This window comes from Mangifera indica, chromosome 11 (genome assembly GCF_011075055.1).
Source record: "Mangifera indica cultivar Alphonso chromosome 11, CATAS_Mindica_2.1, whole genome shotgun sequence".
Lineage (NCBI taxonomy): Eukaryota > Viridiplantae > Streptophyta > Magnoliopsida > Sapindales > Anacardiaceae > Mangifera > Mangifera indica.
Window position 1 is genome coordinate 3,679,672 of NC_058147.1, and position 23,442 is coordinate 3,703,113.

The following is a 23,442-nucleotide window of genomic DNA, read 5'->3' on the forward strand; positions in this document are numbered from 1 at the left end:
GTTATCACCACATGATTCTACGTGAAAAAATAGTCATATAATAATGTTTCAGCCCAACAAAATGACTTGTTCAAAGCTTATGTCACATGCAAAGAATCAAAATATGGAAAAAAGATTGATTAGATAAATGATTAATGAGGATTCTAATGTTTACAAATCCTTGAAATTCTATAACAATTATAATATAAGGCGCAAATTTCTAATATTCGCACGCATAAGACCGGTTGATTATAGAAATGGATTGCCTTCTTGAGCTGCAACCCAGCATGTGGGGAAATCTCGGGATTGAGTCCCTCTGCACAAGCTTGGCAACAAGCTATTTTTCTTCTTCCCTGATTCGATCTTACCAACCCACGACAATTTTCATAACTAAAAACTCTTGTACCCGAAGAATATGCATGCCTCGGACAGTTCCAATGTCTCAATCAAAGTCAGTTTAGTTTACATTGAACAAAACAATGGCAGAATATCTTGTTTTGCCTTCAATTGCACCGGCATGAATATGGATAATATGTAGCAGTTTGCTTAATTACGCACTCATAATTTGGACACATGAAAGAGAAATAAATTATAATCCTACAAGCTGCAAGCAAAGTATAGAGGTTATTCAAGTTGTTTGGGAAGACTCAGGAATTTAAATGCAACAGGGGGATAGGGATTAAATACCTTAATCCCTATCTCTGCCCTCATCTATCTGAAAACCTTTTTCTATCCTTGCCAATACTTTTCCTTTCTATTCTTTGCTCGAGAAATAACAAAATATTAATTATATTTTAAAATATTTTAGGATAATTCAAAATTTTTAAAAATAATTCAATATATAAAAACTTATGAAACATATGTAAAAAAGAATAAACTGAAAAATGATTTATCTTTATTTCTATCTTGTCCTCGATTGTGGGAGTTTTTGTCGCTCTCATCCTCATTCCCATCTTTATCGGAGATTTTATATGAAGCTTCGATTTCGCAAACCGAATTATCAAGTCTTGTTATTTTACCCTGTTCAATTTGTCAATGCCGCATTCGCAAAAGTCCAATCACCTGAATAAAAAAAAGTTGGGCTGGAACTTATTCTGAATGATGTCCAAGCCCAACTCTAGATTATCTAAATGGTGTCTTAGGAATATAATTGCCAACTGGGCCGGTTCTGTGTCGTGTTTAAATCCGAAGTAAGTAAAAGTGTTAAAACTGAGAAACTACTGTTTCAATTCCGTAAATTTACTCTCTGGGTTTACTTAGGAGCGTATAGTCGAGGGTTTCTGTTTTTCCCGAAAATTTTAGGGTTTTTAATGCCATAATTATTTCTAGGGTTTTGTTTTCTCTTTGTAGTTGGTGCAATTAGGGCTTTCTTGTACAATGGACTCTGATCTGGCGAAGCTATTCGTTGGGGGAATTTCTCGTGAGACCAATGAAGAGACTCTAAGATGTCACTTCAGCAAGTACGGTACCGTTCTGGGTTCACTGATAGCTAGGGAACGAATTACCAAAAATCCTAGAGGGTTTGGCTTTGTTTGGTTCTGCGACCCTTCTTCAGCCGAGGAAGCACTCAAAGATAGTCACGCTATACTGGGAAGAACGGTGAGTGTGGCCTTGTTAATTATTTTATTAGCTACTATGCTTTAAGGAACTTCTTGCAATTTTTCGTTACTCTGTTTGGTTGTTGAGAAAGGTGACAGAAAGGAAGAAAAGGAGAGTCTTGAATTTTTATTTTTCTCGGTTATAATAGCTAGAAAGCTTTGATTAAATAGCGTAATTGATAATTCTTTGTTGCCAAAGAAGCCATCTGGTAAACTTTCTGAAATACAAATTATATTTTCTTTACCAAAAGAAAAAAAGGCCTAGCTTCATTAGGTTGGTGATTTTTAGTCTTTGGTGCCCAATGGAAATATATTTACAGGTTCTTTTTTCTTTTACCTTATACAGAGACCAGACCTAGCTTAGAGTATATATCTTGTTTTATTTTGTCATTTCGTTTCTTGGGTAGTTGTGAAAGAATATATATTTTGTTTAATTTTTGTCATTTCGTTTATTAGGTAGATGTGAAAAGAGCAATACCCAGAAGTGAACAACACCAAAACCAACAACAGCTGCAACATTATCCTAATGAACAACAGAATAGTCTCTTGATTAAGAATACTAATAATGGTGAGATCGATAATCATAGTATTAGGACAAAAAAGATTTTTGTAGGGGGTTTATCAGCTAATCTAACCGAGGAGGAGTTTAAGAATTACTTTGAGAAGTTTGGTAGGATAATAGATGTAGTAGTTATGCATGACAACATGACAAACCGGCCTAGGGGATTTGGTTTCGTCACCTATGATTCAGAGGAATCTGTTGAGAATGTGGTGCAGAAGACTTTTCATGAGTTGAATGGTAGGCTTGTGGAAGTTAAGAGAGCTGTGCCTAAAGAGGAAATAAATGGTTGCACAGGTAACTTTAATGCAAGAGTTGGCATCGGAAAAGGGTCTTCTTATCGAAGTTTTCAAGCTGGCAATCAACCTCCTTATTCTCCTGGATATGGAGTTCCCCCTTGTGCTCCTATTCCTGGGCATTGTGGTGTTGGAGGATTTCCTGGAGGAGGCATATTGGGGGGTGGATACCCTATGGTTGTGTATGGCAAGTATGATTATGGGGTTCCTCCAATTATTCCTAGGAGCCCCTGGTTTGCCCCTGTGATGATTAGATCTTTTGCATGCCCTGCTCCTTATGGCAATGCTTCCATTTTTCCTACTTACTTGAATGGCAGGGTTGGCGTGATGGGAACGACAGCTGGTGGTTGGAATGAAACTGTTGGTGCTGGAGTTGACGGGAAATTAGGTCAGGTTCTGGGTGGCAGTGGACATCTGCTAGCTAATGCAGCACCATCTCATATTGAAGGGGTAAAATCAGATGTCGAGTGTACGGGTTTGAAAGGAAATAATGATGGTGCTTCAAGTGAACAGAATCAGAAAGGTCTAGATGGGCGATTTAAACCTTTGCCTGTAGGTTTTTCTAGATGACCATGCATAGTTTTCAGGTGAGGATTGAAAGGTAGTAAATTCTTTCACTGGTTGGGTAGGCTATGTAACTTTCATTGTTATTATGTTCATTGTCTTTTTAGATGTTCTTTATGTGTGCTATAAGCATGTTGCTTCATGTGTCATCACTAGTGTTCAATAATTTGTCAGTACAGGATTTTGTCTTCTGTAATATAATTGCTTTAAACTCTCTCTCCCTCTCTTTCTGTTTCACCTAGTTCATATGAATGTTAATGTAATGAGAAATATCATTAGTGCCATACTCTATAGACTTAGAATTTTTGTTGTTTGTGATCATTCTTTTATTGTCAACTAATCAATGAGTAAAGAGGTTCTCTGTCAGATATATAGATTGGCTGGAAATGAGATTTTGCTGCAATTGTTGAAAATTTTAAAAACAAAGAGTGCTTAATTCTTATATATAAGCATACAAAGTAGATGAGAATTTGATGATTTGAGGTGTGTGAGATGGTTACACACAGAAAAAAGTAATTGTTGGTGAGAGATATCTATATAGCCTTTTGATGGGCAAGTGGATGGTAATTTTGCTTGTACCCATGTAACCCGTACATCAACAATTCAACATGGACTGGGGTCTTCAAGTCTTTTACAAGCGTTTTTATTTTTTATTAACTTTTCAGAAACACAAGTGAGATTTTGATGCACCATGGAGTTGGTTCAAAAGGAGTCTTCCCCCAAGAGTTGAAACGACTTTTGGCATCAATGCGCATGCTTTTGTAGCGAATGTTGACTGCATTATGTTGAAGTAGAATTTGGACAAATTGATTGTTTTGCCATGCCAATTGCCATGTTCCAGCGGTCATTTGGACTAGGAATTCAGGATCCTTGATCTTATATTGACTAAGCTTATGAATATCTAAAAGCTCATGCCAATTAAGAAATTAGACGGTGTTTTGGTACCTTTTAGTACTAATATAACTGAAAAACATTCCTTTCCCAATGATGTTTATGCCCGGTTGTTACACTGCTGTTCAAATACAGTATCCTGAAATTCCAAAATAAAAGGCAGAGTTCCTAAGCATCTTTGAATCTCAAATGAAAATTCAGCATCATCAACAAAGCTCTGGCCTCATACAAGACCATGGCTAACCTGGTTTTGGTTTTGCTCTTTTAATGAATTAGTATGGATTTAGATGTAAGACTTTAACAGCCACATGTATGGTTCTGTCGTTTCTGATGCCAGTTGAGAGGAACAAATTAATTTTAATTGCACAATTTGGTATCGTAAATGTTTGGGAAGAACTTTTCTAATGGTTATGTAGGTTATACCATCATGGGAAACGACAAAGAGTAGTGGTCTCTCTTCTAATGATGCTTTAGGGAACAATCGGATTATTTTTTTGCTCTAATTCTCTAAACATTAATATTTGAGTAATAGTATGTATTTTTATTTTGAATATATAAATAGATGTATTTTAACTTAAAATATTTTAATTATATAATGACATATATTAAGTGTTTTATTTGTGTATTCAAAATAATGACGTATACTTTTTATCTTAAGCATTTATCTTCCATTAAATAAAGCTAAATCTTTGAGTGGTAAAAGAAAGGTCAGGCCTTGGGTGGTGAAATGTCAGTCACTCATTGAAACCTCAATGGTGGATCACCCATTTCCTTTCTCAGAAGTATTTAGTCGTGAAGTTATAGACTACACAAAGACTGGCTTTTTGTTAGTTGTTAGCCATCCTTTGCACGTATGGATGGTCCAGCTCCATCTCCATCATGACCATACAAATCAGTTTTATTCTACTTCTAATGGTCTACAGGTCACGAGTTGATATGGTAAAAAGCAGCAGTTGGACTGGTGTTCTAAACTCAACGCAAACAAACAGGGAGATATGATGCTCCTAAGCCAACCTCCTCTATCAACCCGACAATTCTCCTTTTATCTTAAACTAACAAGCCCCAATTCACCTCCCTTCTCTACATCAAAATCCAAATTCATCGTTGGAACTGGAACTAGAAAAAACGCTTCAAATTCTAGACCTCTCAGTCTCGCCCTTGCAAAAGCCGAGGGAAGTGTTGATTCTAGTGCCGCCGAACAACCTACTTCAACTTCTTCTCCTTTTAACAACCAAGAAACAGTTTTTGTCACTCAAGAGAATCTTCCTTTAGAAGGCGTTATCCAATTCGAGAAACCCGATATCTCTTCGCGTATAAACAAATGGGGGTATAATAATTCACCTTTTTTTTTAATTTTAACGGCTATTCACGTTCTTAATAAGGAATAAATAAAATTCAATCTTGTTATTGTATTGCAGTCGTGTGGCACTGCTTGCTGGTGGGGATGTCCTGGCTTTGCTGCTCTTTTCTGCCATTGGAAGATTTGACCATGGGTTCTCAGTTTTTGACATTGAAACACTGCGTACAGCTGATCCTTTTATTGCCGGTAAGTTTGTTATCTTCATTCTGCCTTAGGTTATAGCAGGAATATGCACATATCTACGTGCATTTTAATGGTTTATATATTGCTTTTTTTTTTCCCCATGAATGTGACTGTGAATTTATAGGCTGGTTCTTGAGTGCCTACTTTCTTGGGGGTTACTCAGAGGACGGTCGTGGAATGAATGGTCTGTCTAAGGCTGTTTCAGCTGCTGTTAAGTCCTGGGCTTTGGGGATTCCAGTAAGTTTGAATTTTATTTAATTAATTGTCGGTCTCTCTTTTGGCCTTTTTCGGTCATCTTGACTGCCAGTATTGAATATAGTCTGCTCAGGTAATTTTTGTTTTTCAAAAGAAATCATTCTTACAAATGTTGATAATTGTATAATAGTTTAGATTTTTTTTCCCTTTGGCTGTATCAGAATTAGGGCTGGATTCGAGCCGAGCCAGCTCGAGCTCGGGCTCGGCTCGGCTCGATCGAGGTCGAGCTGACTCGGCTTGGCAGGGCAAATTTTTTTAAAATTTTTTTTATACAAAACGACGTCGTTTTGATCCATATATATACACAAAATGATGTCGTTTTGATATGAAAAACGAGCCGAACTAGAGCCGAGCCGAATTCAGCTCGAGTCGAGCTCGAGCCGCCCCTAAATAAAGCGAGCCGAGCTCGAGCTGGCTGCGAGCCGAGCTCGGCTCGGCTCGAATCCAGCCCTAATCAGAATATGCTTCTCCCCATTTTATGCGCTATCATATATGAAGTTCCAAATTTTGTTTCAAATAGGATTCCATGTTAAAACTTATAATATTAAATGGTGTAATTGCAAAAGGAGCAGTTGAGCAGCCATCTGCATTGTATGAAAATTTGTTCACTTATTCCATTAACTTCTGAGGATCCTTCATCTGGTAATATGACATAATCAAAACTCATAGCATAGACTCATGTTGGTACTTGATTTGAGCTACATACAAATTGAAAGGAAATAAGAATTCTAGGAAGTTGCCTCTTCATGCTCAAAGGGAGTGAAGATTTTATTCTACCAACTGGTTCATCCTGTGGAGTTTTGTCTCAATTGCGAAAGTTGTTGGATGATTATAATGTTACTCAGTGGTTGAGGCATTGCATAGGGGAAAATTATGGGGCCATTATCCATATCAAATGAACTTCAGTGGAGTCTATTCTCTTCCATCTTCAGATGGGAAAGAACATTTAATCATTCTTAAAATTTCAAAATGGCAAATCATCACAGAACATAGGCCCTTTTAATCTGTTTTATCCTATTTTTGAGTTTTGAAGATACCTCAGATCTTGAGATGCTCTGAATTCTCAAGAATCCTCCAAAAGTATGAGTGTCTTAAAGGATATAATCTGTATAATAGATGCTCCCTTAGACGTGTAAATTGCACAATGGGTCCTCTTACTGTTTATAGAGATGCGCTAATCTTTTTGAATTCTGAAAAAATAATATGGCTTGCATCTTTTTAAAAAATTCCTTTGGTACTTAACCTAATAGTATACTTCTGGTTACTGTAAGAGACATTTGAAGCTTTAAATTTTGTATCTTGTCCTAGCATTGTGTGTGCATGTGTTTTTTAAGTTCTACTTTTCTTCCAGAATTTCAAAAGATGCAGCCTTTCATTGTCTTAAAACATTTCTATTGCCAGTGTTCATGCTGCACATTATAAAAACTATCTCTAACAAGTCTTTGTTTCAATATTCAATTCTAGGTTGCACCTTACCTACCAAGAGGTTTCAGTATTGATTTGATCCATTCTTGTCTCATGATTCATAATGTTAAAACCGTTCAAATTCTAGTTGAGTTTTGTAGGGTGAAAATGCTGTTTCACAGCAAATAATGAATCACAGGACTTTCATAGTTTGCATTTTTCTTTACATCTGTGTTTGAAACATCATGAAGCACACATACTTGATGAAAATCTGTTCTTCGTTCTACTTTCTTGGCAGTTGGGATTAATTATAAGGGCAGTAACATCAGGCCATACTCCACCATATACCTTCATCTTAGTGGCAATGGGGAGTACTGCTGTTCTACTTATTGGATGGAAAGCGCTGTTGTTCAGCTTTCTTCCCAGTGATAACAGCAAGAAAAATGATGTGTACCGTCACGGCAACCCATTTGAATTATTTGAGGTATAGAACTTTTCCCACTTAACTGCCCAATCTATTTTAAAAATGTAGTGATTAGCTTGCATAACAAAACATGAAGTTCCAATGTTTCCTTCTTGTGATATACTACGTTATCACCATCATCATGATAGTCTATCGTGGAGTTTCTTGTAGTTTTAACTTGCCTGAAAGGTATCTGGATCTAGAATGCAGTTTCCTGCTTTGGTTTTGATTTTAGAATGTATTTTTTCATTTAACTGCGTCAGGTATTACAATTAACTTGGGAGATTAACACTTTGTATCTCTCGTATTGACTACTTAATGATTCACCGGCCCAATTCTTCTCTTTGGGAAAAAAAAAATCTTGTGTCAACCTTTTTCTTCAACTCCAAATCATCCTTGTTTCTTTTCCTTAATTTTGCCACAGGTGCCATATTTATATGTCAAAATTTTTAATTATTCATTGTTTTTACTTATGGCTTGGGACCGAAATTTCCCAATACATGGAAGACGATAATTTTCTAACAGCTCAGAATTGCTTTTGTTGTTGCAGTTGCTAACATCATTGGTACGAAGGTGGTGAAAATAATAGCCATTTCATGTGTGCTTGTACCATAGCCATGGTCCCTCACAATACACAGGTTTTCACTGTTTCTCATGCATATGTTATGTTCTTGTGGGCTATAATTGTAAACAGGTGAGTAAGAAAAATACTGGGTAGATACTAATCTTATAGAAAATTTGATATTCTTCTGTGTATATTGTCTTCCTATGGCATTTAGCTTCTGAGTAATGGAAAATTATGTAAAACCGTGGAACTTATCTGAGCACTGCTCTTCTTAGTCAGTTATGCACAGCTCTGCAGCATCTAATATATATATTTTTAAATTCATTTGTTTTTGTTTCTAAAAGTTAATTTATCAAAAATTATTTGAAGTATATTAATTTGCAAAATATATTACTTAATAATAAATAATAATAATAGTAGTAATATAAAGTTTTTTTTAAACATAATATATAAATCTATTACATTTCTATTGCCCAAATCTGCACCATCAAATCCGCAATCTAGCAAAAGACCTACAACTCAAATATGGGCCATCAAAACCCAAACCCATATCCAAACAATAAAAATACGGTTGTGTTAGATGTTTTGCAGTTGGTATAGAGTTATTGCTAGCGGTACTGTTTGGAGAGGGAGGTTTGATTGGCGCAGCAGTTGATGGATTTGGGTTTTTGATTTTTTTTTCAAAATTTCCTTTTTTTTTTTTTTTTTTCTAAATGAGAAATTAAATTAAATACCCAAAATATATTCATACAAAACAAAAATACTCATATTTATCAATACAAAGCAAAAATACTTACATGATGTGAATGGACCGACATGCCTGTATATTTTGGTGGTAAATTCGTTCTCTCACGAGGTTTTTCACAAGATGCAAGAAATTGATAATTATTTGATATTTTAATCATTTTAATATAGAAATTTTACTAGTTGGATGAAAATTTTAAGTATTTTTAATTAAGGTTTTCTATTTTAAATATTTGATTTTTATAAATAGATTTTTATTTATTTTAAATGAATTGGTTAATGACTTGATATTAGGGTAGATATAAATTCCTTTTTTTTTTTTTTTTGGGTTCAAATGGTATTTGGGAAACGAAATTTTAATTTAAAAAAAAGAAAAGAAAAATTCTCGAGGATGGATGCTCGTGAGAAAAATTTTCACATTCCACCGCCTTTGAGCGAAATTTTCGGGAAAATTGTGTGGATGTCACATGGATATTTAATTTAATTTTCTTTTTTAAATCAGTAAATTAAAAATATAATATAATTAATTACTTTAATAAGGCGCAAAAAGTATTAATGTAAATAATTTGCATTTTGCTGGTAAGCCGCAGATTGATTTGACATGCACACAAGTTGTGACCGCAAGTTCTGGGTGGCTGGTTGTTAAAGGGGCCAGCTAGGGTCAGTCATTGCGCTACAACCAGTAGCCGTCGCATCTAACTGGGATTGGCCATTGCAATTTGTAGCCTTCTTTTCAGCCTAAGCCTCAGCCTCAGTTGTCCCATCGCTCTGAATTTGCTACGCTACGCCTATAGAATACAAAAGAAAATCAACCATTCTGATTAGGATACATGGACTCAATCTTCTCTTCAGTAAGAAAATTTGACTATTTGAAAAATAATCAAATATCAGAATTCTGCAGTCAATGCAGCTAACTTCAAATTCCATATTTACTTCTAGGTTTGGAATGAGTCATGTTGAAGTAAACTTTGAAGACGGTGGCAGAGAAAAGCAGAGCAGAGCAGTCCAGTAGTGGGTAGCTGCGTCATTACCATTAGTCAAAGGTATGACCCATCACTTGAATTTGTATTGAATTCATTGGCTTGCCTCACCAAGTCAAAAACAAACCACCTTTGGCTTTTATAACAACTGACATTGGCATGCAAGAAAAATAAAATAAAATAATGTAATTAAATAATTTGTATAATGTGGGATGAAAAGTTGTGATTAGTGGTATAATTATTTATTTTTTAATTTTAAAATTATTTAATTAGATAATATTACATTAAATTATATATATATATATAATTATATAATTTATAAAAATCAAATAAAATGCTTCCAAGTGATCTTGCGTTAACCCCCAGAGACGACAGAAATTTGATTTTCATCACAGTTCACCTACACTTAGGTAGCACCAACTAGCCAACATCAAGGTCAGATCATCAAAATTCAACAATTTCTAACTTAAATTAAAAAAAAAACATTAAAAAAATAGAAAAACTTTGAATTTCTTTCTAATCATCATTTCATCCATGACTTGACCACACCTCGGAAAAAATAGGCCATAAGACTTATTCTCACCCACCCGCTGTTTAATTTCATTCATTAAATTCTAAAAAGGCCAAACGACTATTTCCCACCCAAGGTTTGACGTTTTCTCAAATACCCACCCGTTAACTATGAAAACACCAAAAGCCCACCCATCAGTGGTTAACTTTGACAGTTTCCGTCAGAAAAAAGGGTAAATGACTGTTTTACCCTTTTCAATTGAAATGACAAAAATGTCCTGCATGCCAAATGACGTAATTACCCTTTTCACTAAAATGACCTAAAAACCCTTAAATAAAAAGACCAAAATGCCCTCTCAATTAATTAACCAATTTTTCATATTCCATAATTTAACCAGCAACCTCCATGGCCTGAAAACAATGCATCATTTCAGTTTGAATTACAGATTTTCGGTTGGAACTGCCTTTGATTATGAAAGTGATGAAATGCAAAGAGTTGTGTAATACATTGTTTAATACTGGCCTGCTTGGAAACCTGAAAATGCAAACCATTTTGATTCATAAATATACTTCAAAGAGTTGTGTAATACATTGCTTAATACTGGCCTGCTTGGAAACCTGGAAATGCAAATAGCTGTGTACTGGAATGCATGCAATAACAGACCATTTTGATTCATAAATCAACACTGTCAACCCAGAATACTCCTCATATCAACACTGTCAACACACTCCTCATATCAACACTGTCAACACATAGAACACTTCTCATAAGCACTAATTCATAAATTAACACTCTCAACACTGTCAACACACACACAGAATACTCCTCATATGCACTAATTTATAAATTAACACAGAATACACAGAATACTTACAGTGAACATTTCACTGAGCTATCCAAAGAATTTACATGCAGAGAACATTTCACTGAGCTATAGAAAAAATTTACATGCTGTGAGGAAGAAGATGAACCAAAAAATTATCCAAAAAATTTATAACTGAGCAATTGAGCAATTATCCAAAAAATTTACATAAGGAAAATCCCCAGTTTCATTGTATCTGTGACTCTGGATGCTGTGAGGAAGAAGATGAACCAAACTGACTTTTAGCTGACTGGCTTTCCATGGTTGGGATTGTTCTTCTCTGATATAAGGGGAAAAAAAAATGAGTAGGTTTAATAAAACAGAAAAAACAGTAGCAAACAGAATGCTAACATATAAACAGAAGCAATACCTTTTTTCTGGGTCTTCCTGCATTGTTTGGATTGTATTGGCAGGACCTTTTGTTGTGCCCCAATTCATGGCAGTGACTACACCTAAGTGTAGACACAGGTTTTCTCTTTCTCTCTTCAGTGGGGTCTTTCCTCCTAGCCTTTCTGGGCCTGCCAGCTTTGCCATGCCTAACAGGTGGCTGCAGCTTATCTTCACATTCCTCTGGCCAGGTTCTCTTGTCTGGAATAGGATGAATAATTTCAGCATATGTTCTCATATATGCTGAAATTTGCAACCTGTCATCTACAAACTTATCAATGGTAGGGAAGTTCATGTGCAATATTGAGCAGATTGCATGTTGGCAGGGAATCCCAGACAGCTGCCACATCCCACAATCACAGATTCTTTTGTCCAAATTCAAGGTGTATGTTCTGCTTGGAATACCATTCATATCAATCACCTCGAACTCTTGCAGTCCAGCATATGAAATAGAGACATTTCGAGCTGTCTCAATACTTTTGTTCAATTTTTTAACAACAAGTGGGGGCAATGGAGTGACCCATTCAGTCCCTGCCTTCAGCCTACTATAAAGTCTCTTCATTATTCTTCTTCGATACAACTCCAACAAACTGAGAATAGGCAGCTCCCGACCTTCTCCAAGCCAACTATTAAATGTTTCAGACATATTATTTGTGATATGGTCAGATTTGGCTTCAGTGTCAAAGCCAAATCTAGACCATTGATCTGGCTCATTGTCAATTACCCACTTGTAAGCAGTTTCATCCACTGCCTTCATTTTATTTAATGCCTCATGAAAATCCACTTTATTTGATGCTCTAGAAATAGCCCAAAACAGATTTCGAAGATGTACCCCAGGGAAAGTTTTCCTGAAATTCGCATATACATGTCTTGCACAAAATCTACTCTTTGCATTAGGCCACTGAGTTTGCAAGGCATGTATTATTCCCTTTTGCCTATCACTCATGAAAGTGATAGGCAAGACATCACCCATGAATTCTTTCAACATCCCCAGAAAGTAACCCCAACTATCATTGTTTTCTACTTCACAAACACAGATTGCCAATGGGAATATCCCACTGTTTGCATCAATCGCTACAGCAGACAGCAGGACTCCCCCAAAATGCCCCTTCAGATGGCATCCATCAACCTCTATAAAACGACGACAACCCTCTAAAAAGCCTTTTTTCTGTGCAGCAAAACTTAGAAAAAAGCGATGAAAACGCGGTGTCGAGGGAATTTCATCCCTAATTACCTTTAGGGCAGCTTTTGATCCTGCATTGGTCATCAACACAATATGACAATATTTAAACAGCCAGTTATACGACTCTGCATGCTCCTTTGCTGTCAAACCAGTGGCAATTTTCTTAGCCCTATACAATTTTCTATGATTTATCTTTAAAAAATGCTCCTGCTCCAACTGAGAAGCTAGAGGCTTAATGCTACTGCCTTCTTGTGACCTTATAAACCTACCAAATTTCTCAGCTACCCATGATGCACTCGCAGCTGGGTTATCATTAACCCTGAGGCATGTGTGCATATGCTCGTACTGACGTATTTGGTAGGATTGACCATCTACCATCAGAGCTGCATAGAGATGGAATGGGCAGCCTTCTGATCTACACACAACCTTTATTCTTCTCTTCTCATTGTATATCTTTTTTGTAGCAAACCCACGATCAACCGTGTAATCTTTCAGCACACCCCTGAAATGTTCAACACTGTCAAAAACATGTCCAACCTCAAAATAAATCTTCCCATCTGCACCTTTCTTAAAAGCCTTTCCCTTCATATGTCTAGCTAATCTGGTAGCACCATCATCTTCTCCCTCATCACTTTCCCCATCACTATTGTCAGATTTATAATTAAGTCCTCGTGTCTCATCATCATCCTCAACAGATTCAGACCTGATTTCAACTTCGGCATGACTAATAGTCTCATCTTCATGTGATGCATCACTCCAATGAAAGTCATCATCATGCTGGGTAAATTCTTCTCCCTCATCAGAACTTTCTATTGGTTGGGTGTTGGGTGAGTTAGGCTCTGTTGGTTGGGTGTTGGGTGAGTTACGTTCTGTTGGTTCGGTGTTGGGTTGACTGTGTGAAGGTAGTAGAGGCCGAGGAGATCTGCTCTGTACTGGAATAAATTCAACATACATCTGAATAATTTGCTGACCTACTTTTCTATACTCTTCAAAGACAAACATCATGTCCTCATCACTGGCAATGATGTAATTACCCTCTCCATTAGCTGATCTTGCTTCAACTTTTATCTGCTCACCTGGATAAAGTTGCACCTCCTCATTTTCATTTGCAATACATTGCTTAACATCCTTGATGAACACAATTAAGCTATACTCTTCTGGATCAATATTTCTTATTTCAGATGGTATGCCACAAGCTTCAAATTTAATAGTGAACAACTTTGTAGAACTCATCCTAACAAAACACAGAATTAGTTAAAAGAATAACAATTAATTTGAGACTGAAGGCACAGAAAAACACAGTATCCCAGCGTATGTAATAATGATGCAACTTACCCAATGACACAACAACAACACTCCTCATGCACAGAAACAAGGCAGTATGCAACATTGTTGTTGATCAGCATGTATGCAAAGAAACAGAAGACTATCACTCATGCAGAATCACTCAAAACAGCATGCAAATGGGTGTGCACTTGACAGAAAGTATCCTACCTTATTGTTTAATCATTGTTGCAACTTGCAACACTGTTACACAGCCTTGTTAGACCAGAGAGAATTAAGGTTTTTTGCAACCTTCTCTTTCGCGCCAGTAGCACTGCACTCTCGGGTTTCCCAGCGTATGTAACAATGATGCAACTTACCCAATGACACAACAACAACACTCCTCATGCACATAAACAAGGCAGTATGCAACATTGTTGTTGATCAGCATGTATGCAAAGAAACAGAAGACTATCACTCATGCAGAATCACTCAAAACAGCATGCAAATGGGTGTGCACTTGACAGAAAGTATCCTACCTTATTGTTTAATCATTATGAAACAGAAACTGATACATAATACTTAAAACAGAAACTGATCATGCCCTAACTCCCTCATAGAAACTGATCATCCCCTAACTCACACACAGAAACTGAACATATAACCCATACACAGAACTCAACGCCACCGAAAGTGCTCATACACAAGCCCAACAAAAGCAGTTAATACTCATACACATAACTGAATGCTCACCAAAATATAACCCAACCCTAAATAATATGTTAACAGTACACATGCAAAACCCCTACGTTAATTTTTTTTTCCACTCAAATATACGTATAATGCATAACCCTAACATTACAAAGACCATTACAGCACCCCAATACCCTGAAAAACCAAAACCTGTTTCAAACTTCAACTTCCTAATACTCACATAGAACTGAAAACTCACGAAAATAGAAGTCATACACAGAAACTTACGTCAACAGTGGACATGCAAAACCCCCACGTTAATTTTTTTTTTTTGCCTTGCCCTAAAATATACATATAATGCTAACCCTAATATAACACAGACTATAATAGTACCCAAAATATACATATAAGGCTAACCCTAACATTACACAGACTATTACAGTACTCGACAACAAGGATAAACAAGGTATCCGAAAGAATAAACCTGGACGGCAGGAAATATTTTCTGAAGGCCTCAGTTGGAGCAGACTTCGTCGTCGTTGCAGTTTAACTCACCACGAAAAGCCACTACACTTGTCGTCGGAACTGTTGGTGATCACAGTAGCCGAAAACAGCAAACAGGTTGTACTTTCTCGTCTTCTTTGGTACTAAACTACTTCGTCCACCCTTGGTAACGTCGAACGATGTCTTGTCGTGGTCGTCTTTGTCGTCGCCGTTAAAGGTTCACCGTTGATCACACTGGAGCACAATGAAACAAGGTAAACGAAAGACTTAACGCGAATGGAATGTTGAACGAAAGAATGAAGGCCAAAGGTTTTGTTCAAATTTGAAATCTGACGTCGGCTGGACAAGTGTCGCTCGTTCGTTGGTGAAAGAGAAAAATCATTTTTCAAATTGGTGTGAAATGACACAAAGACCCCTCACGTGTCGCATGTTCATTCGCTCACTTTCCCTAGACTAATCCCTAGTCGTCGATTTGTGCCCCAAAAATTGCCACCGTTGATTTCAATATAATCATTCTGCATTTAATACAGACTGCGGCACGTCCTTCGAGCGCACAGTATTCGGCGGCTGATTCAAATTTTGTGCGCCCGATTATTTGCTTTTTCGCCAGGTGTCTTCTTTTCGTACTGCCACGTCAACCACCAAAGATTTGCAAACCCTGAATCGCCAAAAATCGTCGAAAAATCGTTCTGCTTTTCAGATGACAACGCCACGCGTCAGCTATCCGTGCGTTGCGTGTGCACGCGTCCCGTGCAGCATTAAATGTTGCAGGAATTTTTTTTTTTAAAAACGCTTATATTGATTTTAAAATGGAGAGCCAGATTTACCATATTACCCTTTTTTCTGACGGAAACTGTCAAAGTTAACCACTGATGGGTGGGCTTTTGGTGTTTTCATAGTTAACGGGTGGGTATTTGAGAAAACGTCAAACCTTGGGTGGGAAATAGTCGTTTGGCCTTCTAAAAAATTATATACTATTTTTCATATTACTCAAATTAATAAAAGTAATTAATTTTAATCATAAAATTATTATTTAATTAATAATATTTCGGTAAAATTAATTAAATTTTCATATTTCAGTAGATTCATGTCTGGCAAAATTAAATTGTATATTTTTTATCAGAATTTTTTTATATAATTCAATTTTATAAAAAAACTTATATATCAGGTATAATTGTCCAACCCAATTTTTATGGTTATATTTATATTTTCCATTAGTGTGTTTATTAAGACCATTTTCAAACGAGATTAATTTACTTAATTACCCTGATTTTATTTAGTGTCGCTCTCACTCATTTTGGAATTAGCCCATTAATCAACATAAGTTGGTGGGATGTTGGTTGTTTAGTCGATGGTGGTCTCTTTTAATGCCCACATAGGTTCCCTTTAGGATGATTTTTTTTTTTTAAATATAGATGGGGATGGGTTAGCCTCGCATTTCCCACTGTAAATGTGGATGATGCATGCATCACAGCTACTCATTCGCAAGCTGTCGACCCTTCTATTTTGAAGCCCTCGAAGAGAAAACAACGAAGAGAATCAAAGGTGACTGTGACATGACAAAATGGGACTTCAATTTTGACGAGTGATAGACAGAGAGAGAGAGAGAGAGAATAAGAAGATATGGATAACCAAGTCAAAATGGTGACGTTGGAGTTACAAAATGTGAAGTCTATCTTGGCTTATCCATGGAAGGGAGCCTAATTGGAGATGGAGTCCTAGGTCTCTCTCTCTCTCTCTCTTTCGTGACCGAAGCAATGCATGAAGGGACAACACGAAATGAAGAGGAATTTGCCGGATTTAACAGATCAGTGCAGCCTTAGCCCCAGCCCACATAGCAGCTGGTGTTAGTGTCCTTCACGTCTGAGCTGGCCACTCTCTATAATCGACTTTCTTGGGGTCGGCCCCTCTTATACGCAGACTTGGTAAACAAGCGTGTCGGTTTGGGCATACATCAAACTGATATGGATATAAATTAAAAATAAATTGAGATATATGGAAATTAATTTTTAAAATTTGTATCTAGTTATACAGGCACAAATTGATTCAAAAATTAATTGGTAATATTAATTTTTTATTTTTATCATTTTAATATATTTATTTTATAATTTCTAATAATTTGTTTTCAAATATTTAAGAATTTTGTGAAAAAATAAAATTTCAATTCAAATTATAAAAATATTTTTTTATAAATTTGAAGGATTTTGGCTTTTAATATGGAATAAATATCCATACCAAATTGTTTATAGTGATCATATTGATTAAATTTATCTTTAACATAATAAATTATTTAATTTTAGAGTGAATATGAGTTTATTTTATTTTAAAAAAGGTAAAAATATATGAAATTCATATCAAATACATCATAAATTTGATATCAAAGAGAAAAGAAAAAAATAAATAACAAGTGACTTGTGCCATTGCCTTATGTTTGTGATCTTTCCCTGGACTCGGCGTTCTCACGTGAATCTCCATTCCCTTATATATATTTCTCTTTCTTTGGGCTGGGCCTTCATTTATAAACCTAAGTAAGGAAAAAAATAAAAAAATAAAAAATAAGCAGTAAATTAGTTTTGGAGGGTAATTGTCCAAGTGTACATAAAAATATATAATTAAAAAATGAAATATACTCGTACTACCATTTATGTCAAATCTAAATCCAATCAAATCAAGTACTGATCTAATCTTCTGTTTTGCGTTTCTGCCAGCGCAAGCTGGAGGCAGTCTCTACCTAATATATGTTTTTTGGTTGGTAGTTTGCTCTCTTCTCGAAACTACATGTTGGCTCCTATAAGCAAGGCTCATCTGCATTTTCCTGTTTCTTATTATTAAAATGTGAAATTATTATATTATTATATCATTTTAAATTTTAAAAATATATTTTTATATATAAATTTAAATCAATATTTTTTTCTTTTACTGTTATCTCTTACAATTTTGTCATATATAGTTTCATCTAATCCATCATTTCACCATCTCGACCAATGACCTTCACTCCTCGATTGACCATTGTTGTTATCTCTTTAGCTTATTGTTCAAATCATATGTAATCGATTTATTTTATCACAATAATATTGCCTTCACCTATGAAAAGGATGTAATATTATACTTTATGAAACAACTCATCAAATGTAACATGTTATCACAACAATGGTCACAAATGATGTTATGTTGACTAACAATATAGACAATGCAACAATTACGGTTGACATTATTCAGGGCATTGCAATATTAGAAAAGATCATAAAGTGTTTCTTACTAAATAAAAGAATAAGAAGTTATTATAGATTTTGAGATGACCATGAGAGGTGAGATTCTAGTAAAAACGTAAATACTTAAATTAACTTTAAGATGAAATCTATAAAAAAATTATTATTTTTTTGTTCAAAAATTTGGATGATGAAACAAATATTTTACTATTTTATCGTTAGTGTTTTTAATAAAATTAAATTTTATATGAGAATGTATATTTTATATATTTGGAAAATTAAAAAAAAAAATGTGTTTTAAGATCAAACCTCGAGTGTAACATTTGATCCCTCCATAAGCCATCTAAATTTTCTTTCATCTTTCATCTTCCCGTTTAAGATAACACAATAATCATTTTTTAATAAAATTATGTATATTTATTTTAGATATATAAATATATATATATATATATATATATATATATATATATATATATATTTATATGTATCATCATATGAATAGATAATTTTAAATTAAAAATAAAATTATACTTAATTATATAAAGACATATATAATTATATATATTTGTATATCTAAAATATATATACATAATATTATTTTTTCTTTCGCGGGGAGAATTCTTTGTTGTTTAAACGTGGCCATTTGCGATGGCAACTCTGCCAGTAAATTTTCTTCGCGATTCAGCTTTCAGCCTTGAATTATCTTATACTATAGTCACTTTATTTTAAAGACCACCCATAACCCATGTTCCATATTTGAATTTCTCTTGAACAGCTTTATGACTTAGCTTTCTTGAAATTTTGTGGAGGGTGATTTGAAAAAGAAAAGTAATGAATATACTTACAAATTTAATTTTTCATCATGAAGAGTTTAAAATTCCACTACTGCTTTTGAAAAAACATAAAGGAGTAAAGTTGGGCATGCCACCGTTTTCCCACTGTCTTTCTGTCCCAAGCAGTATGTGTTCTTTCTTTCACTCTTTGTCCATATGAATTGTGAGGTCCACGTTTCTTACCAAATTTACTTTGCCCCAAGTGTCACTTTCTTTTTTGAAATGTTATGCATTTTCAATTTATATATATATATATATTAAGTATTATTTTATTTTTAATTTTAAATTATTTAATCACTTAATGATACTTATCAAATATATACTCGTTTATATATTTAAAATAATTATGCACAATTTTATTGCTTTCTTTATACGCTAATGGAGACGGAACTACTGACCATTTACCCTAAATTAATAAAGTCCCAATGACTATTTGAGGTAAATGCTAATTGTATGGTTTTATTTATATTGAAATTATATAAATACTCTATTTCATTTTCTTTCCTTTCCCTTTTCCATCTTGGTTGCCCAAGAAAGCTCGACACTGTTAGATTTTATTGTATGTAAACTTAATAAATTCATTGAATTCTAAATTCACCAGATCTATGTATAAATTATAAAATATTGAATTAAATTTTTTAGAGTTATATAAATATTTGGATCATTTTATAATTTAAATTTGTAAAATTATCGAGATTATCTATTACGATTATCTTTTGATGTGTCTTTCAATGGAGTAAAATATATTATAGTTATACTACATTAAGTTTTGGAATGAAAACCTAATTAATATATGATAAATTAATTGATCCTTCATTAAAGTCTAATGAACCTCAAAATTTATACTAATTTTGTCTATTCAAATCATAACTTTTAAATGTATTAAACTTCTCTTTATTAATTATTTAAATTTATCTGTAAATTGATATTATACTATTCACTTACTTGATTTTATTAAATTAAAAATATAATTAATATTAACCTACATAAGAAAATTTTTATCCGATACTACTACAATCAATTTTTCCGTTGGACAACCAAATTCCCTTAAAACTCAATTACCTATAAACATTTGGTTTTGTTTTCTTTGTTTTTCAAAACACAAACAAAAATACCGACCACCACCACTCGTTGCCATGAGCGAAGATATGTGAAGAAATCAGATGTTGAAGACTTTGTGAAGTTAGATCGATCATGTGAGGAGATGAAGGAGAATCGAGGGAGAAAGGATGTGATCCACATGTTTATTACTAGTCATGAGAAGAGGAAGAAGAAAGAAAGGACAAAGAACTTGAGTTATAGGCGATGGAAAGAGAGGTATAACATAGCGGACGTAAACATGTTGAAGATATTAGAAGTGAAAGAAATAGTATTTGGGAACTCTTGCATTTTAACCCTCGGGCCTAAATTTGTTTAAACACATGGTAGGGAAGGCAGCTCACGGGAACAAGAGAAGTTTTGACTGAGGGATAAGGACTCCGTAGCAAATATGTATTGGCTGGAGAATGCTCATTTGGTTAATATTCAGAAAATGACTACAATTAAGAATCCTTATTGGAATCCTCCACCGTTATTAGCACACACCCACATTTGCACCACCACCACCAAAGCTAATAATATTGAATGTCGACACTCGAACAAAAATCTCATATCTTATCATATCATTTTAATGAAATACATTTTTATAATTTAAAAGTTATTATTTTTAGATTTGTCAACTCTCTTTTAAACTTTTTTAACGATAAAAAACTAAATAAAATAAGACGAAAAAATATATTAAATAGTCTGATTTGTTATACTATACTTAATTAAAATAATGCTTATACTTTAAATGCAACTATCTTATCGTTTTGATTCTTTACAATACTCTAGAAGATTCATGCTTCCACCTTTCACATGCATAAACACAATTTAACATACTTTATCTTGCGTTTATGAAACAATGTCTCACTTTACCTACCCTTATGGAATATTTTTCCGTTCCTTGTTTTAACGAGACAAATGTGCTTCACAATGACATTTGCAAACACTCTTAGCACGTGAGACTTCTTGACAATTTGGATAGTCAAAAATAACACACTTTCATGTATGTTTAATATCTTAATTGGTTTTTCATGCCACTTTAACATGAGTTCAAAGGTTTAATATATCGTAGAACTATCCGTGCGACACATTGAGCACACCCACATAGGCTTATGATCGCTTTAATTTTATCCCGTCCTGAACTCATCAAGATAACAACTCAAACTTTTGATTAGTTCGTATATAAACGACTTAATTAATCCCTTATACAATGTTGCGCATAGTTCCACTCCTCAACTCCCAGTCTTGGAGCAACTCCCCCACCCTTAATATCACAACAAAACCAACAGCCAACGTTGCTGCCCATCGGCGTAAAGTTGCATTTTGAGCAATGCCTCTATGCACACACAATGATTGCTTCTCCCTTTCAAACTTGTTCACTCGTGTTTTCAACGAAATCATTCTCATTTGAATTTCTGTCTCCATGACTAATAATCATCTTCATGCACAATCTCCATGCAACTACAATTTATAATTATTTGCCTGCACTCCAGCTAACTTGTGTAATTAATCGCTTATCATAAGACCTACTCACCTGTAATTAAACCGACTCGTTAAATAATTGACCCATGTTGTATGCAAAGAGAAGAGTAATGCAAGACAGGCAATATAATACAATTTCCTTAAAAGCTTGTTTTTTGAGGGCCCTTTGTCCATCAATATTCCTGGAATATTTAAAGCTTAACCCAGACCCACTTGCCACTTTTTGTCTGGAAGCAGGTGTTGACTACTACAACCATCCCCTTACAATAAAGCTACTGGATTTCCTGTGCTTTTCCCCATTTCCATTTAATCTTTATTGTATCCATTTAGACTACATATTACATTTTTTAGGCCAAAAAGAGTTGTTCCCACCCAAGGAATATTGAAATCCAAAAGTGCCAATCTTCCCATTCTTAAAAACTCAAAACACACATTTATAAACTAAAAATTTTAATTAGAGTTATAAATAAAATTATTATTTTAATAATATTATAAAAAATATATAATTTATTAAATTTCTTTCTCAGATTTTAAAAATTCATAAGTTCACTCCTTCCAGTAACTTTTTCAAGTTTAAAAAATCACATTTTTCTCTCTCAAAAGCTAGGTTTTTTTTTTTTACCTCTGAAGCTGACAACATCCTCTTTTCACTATAAACTATCGTTGACTCTGGTTGGTTCATTCTCTACCCTTAATTGTTGTTTAGATGAATCATTTGAACAACAACACATCTAGATAAAAATTGTTTGGACAATGAGTCGTTGACTATAAGATCATTCTTCTTCATCTGATGAAAGAGACAAAAATATTTCGTTTTCGTTCAATAAATTAATTTTTAATATTTAAAAAAATGTGTTAAATTTTTTATTAAATAATAAATTTATCTTTACTTTATATTTAAGTATTTAAATTTTTAAAATTTTAAATATATTTTGGGTGGGAACATAGTCTTTTGACCCTATTTTTTAATATAAAAGAGAGATTTCTGATGCCCCAGTCATTCGGTCGTTCAGCAATATTAACCTCTATTTCCTTAAATGGGATACTGTGATGTGAAGAGCATATTTGGCTGTTTTTCTAGATTGTTTCACCCTATAGATTTTTTATGCAGCTGGGGCTGGTGGAAAACAAATATTAGCAGTGTATATTAATTTCATAGATGAATAAAGCCACAGCACAGTAGAGGTCACATCAGATGACTCCACAGGAGGCACCTCTATTTATCTAGAATTCTAGATCAACGACGGCAACAGGCCGTGGCCATTCTGTTATCACAGTAGAAATTTAAAGGTTTCTTGTCGTATTACAGTTTTTGAATTGAAAGCTGTGAAGCAAATTGGATTGGAGCGGTAATTAATTAGTTTGAAAAAGAAAAAAATACTTGCTTTAGAAAGACTAAAATGGTTAAATGCAGAGTGGGCACAGAAGCTGCACTGTATGAAATGACTGGATGGACAGACGTCCTGCCCGTCAAATCTATCTAAGCCACTGTGCAGTGTCGACAAATTTAATAAAATATAAATAAAGCTAACCAACCGTATTGGCTCTACACCATCCATTAGATTTACCGGCTCACAAGTTCCTGGGCTTT

At 34.5% G+C, this 23,442-nt stretch overlaps 2 protein-coding genes across 2 annotated transcripts; both read left to right on the plus strand.

Annotated features, from left to right (window-relative positions):
• The first annotated feature begins 1,202 nt into the window (after positions 1-1,202).
• LOC123229270 (RNA-binding protein 1-like) lies at positions 1,203-3,210 on the plus strand. The gene is made up of 2 exons (XM_044654939.1): positions 1,203-1,578; positions 2,034-3,210. The coding sequence occupies exons 1-2, from the start codon at positions 1,357-1,359 to the stop codon at positions 3,000-3,002; spliced, it is 1,191 nt and encodes a 396-aa protein (XP_044510874.1). The 5' UTR covers positions 1,203-1,356; the 3' UTR covers positions 3,003-3,210.
• Positions 1,442-8,441, plus strand: LOC123229271. The gene is made up of 6 exons (XM_044654940.1): positions 1,442-1,578; positions 4,811-5,214; positions 5,306-5,433; positions 5,555-5,667; positions 7,388-7,573; positions 8,103-8,441. Exons 2-6 carry the CDS (start codon positions 4,883-4,885, stop codon positions 8,130-8,132), a joined length of 789 nt encoding a protein of 262 aa, XP_044510875.1. The 5' UTR covers positions 1,442-1,578; positions 4,811-4,882; the 3' UTR covers positions 8,133-8,441.
• The last annotated feature ends 15,001 nt before the right edge of the window (positions 8,442-23,442 follow it).

Excerpts from the sequence above, each read along its gene's own strand:
- LOC123229271 (XM_044654940.1), top strand. The coding sequence starts at position 4,883 with ATGATGCTCCTAAGCCAACCTCCTCTATCAACCCGACAATTCTCCTTT. Across the intron at positions 5,215-5,305 it reads TCGCGTATAAACAAATGGGG|TCGTGTGGCACTGCTTGCTG; the intron begins GTATAATAATTC and ends ATTGTATTGCAG. Across the intron at positions 7,574-8,102 it reads ACCCATTTGAATTATTTGAG|TTGCTAACATCATTGGTACG; the intron begins GTATAGAACTTT and ends TTGTTGTTGCAG.
- LOC123229270 (XM_044654939.1), top strand. The coding sequence starts at position 1,357 with ATGGACTCTGATCTGGCGAAGCTATTCGTTGGGGGAATTTCTCGTGAG. Across the intron at positions 1,579-2,033 it reads ACGCTATACTGGGAAGAACG|GTAGATGTGAAAAGAGCAAT; the intron begins GTGAGTGTGGCC and ends TTCGTTTATTAG.